An 819-nucleotide genomic window follows, 5' to 3' on the forward strand; every position below is an offset into this window, starting at 1 on the left:
AATTTTGCACCAAATTCTCACCTGGATTATTCTGATTGAGGTGTGACTCCAGTAAGGTTGGGTTCAGCAGGAATTCAAACCAAGCCACAGTGTCTGTAGCCATTCTGTCACCTGCCAACGGCTACAAACAGAAGATATCAATGTAAATATATAACTCTCAAATATAAATAAGATGAAGGTAAAGATACAAAAGGCACATTTCAAACTTATATTTCTCATTGTATGATACACAGAAATGGAACCCATTGTTAGCTTTGATCACGCAACTTTCACGGACATAGCAGATTAATATTATCATACATTTCTTATCAGAAGAACAAAGACTTCTAACACAATAAAAAATTAAAGCACTGAGAGTAATATCTTCACATTATAAAGAAAAACAAATCAATTCACTTTTTAAAGAGGACTTTATTTTAGTGGATTAGTTTCTATATCATAAGCAAATCTTGTCACTTGTATGCAAACTGTTATCACTGGTAAATGATCCATAGATGTTAACCTTTTGATGATATATAAATGTTTTGTCATCTATTTTCTCCTCTTTTTATCACTGGGTTCAGAGTGTCACTTCAGTTTATAAATCAAAATTCTCTATCAGTAAATCATGAAGAGAAACATTTGGAATATGGCTATTCAGGTAAGTAGATTTATACTTTTTATTAGAAAACTAATATATTAATTTAACTTATGGAAGTAAACTTACAAAACACACAAAAAATCAAATAACTAACCATAAAACACATGATATTATTATGTATCAGATCAAAAACATTACTACTTACAAAAGATTGTTAGCACTGAGAAAGAGAAAAAGGA

General features: G+C 30.0%; 1 protein-coding gene across 3 annotated transcripts in view; it reads right to left on the reverse strand.

The window, feature by feature from the left end:
• The window catches only part of LOC119585106 (integrator complex subunit 8-like), a 14,908-nt gene that overhangs the window by 11,285 nt on the left and 2,804 nt on the right, over positions 1-819 (reverse strand). For all 3 annotated transcript variants that reach the window (XM_037933734.1, XM_037933733.1, XM_037933732.1), the window contains one exon: positions 22-121. In XM_037933734.1, the coding sequence (XP_037789662.1) occupies positions 22-103 (82 nt within the window). In that variant the 5' untranslated portion in view covers positions 104-121. The remainder of the gene's footprint in view (positions 1-21; positions 122-819) is intronic.

This window comes from Penaeus monodon, chromosome 19, assembly GCF_015228065.2.
Source record: "Penaeus monodon isolate SGIC_2016 chromosome 19, NSTDA_Pmon_1, whole genome shotgun sequence".
NCBI lineage: Eukaryota > Metazoa > Arthropoda > Malacostraca > Decapoda > Penaeidae > Penaeus > Penaeus monodon.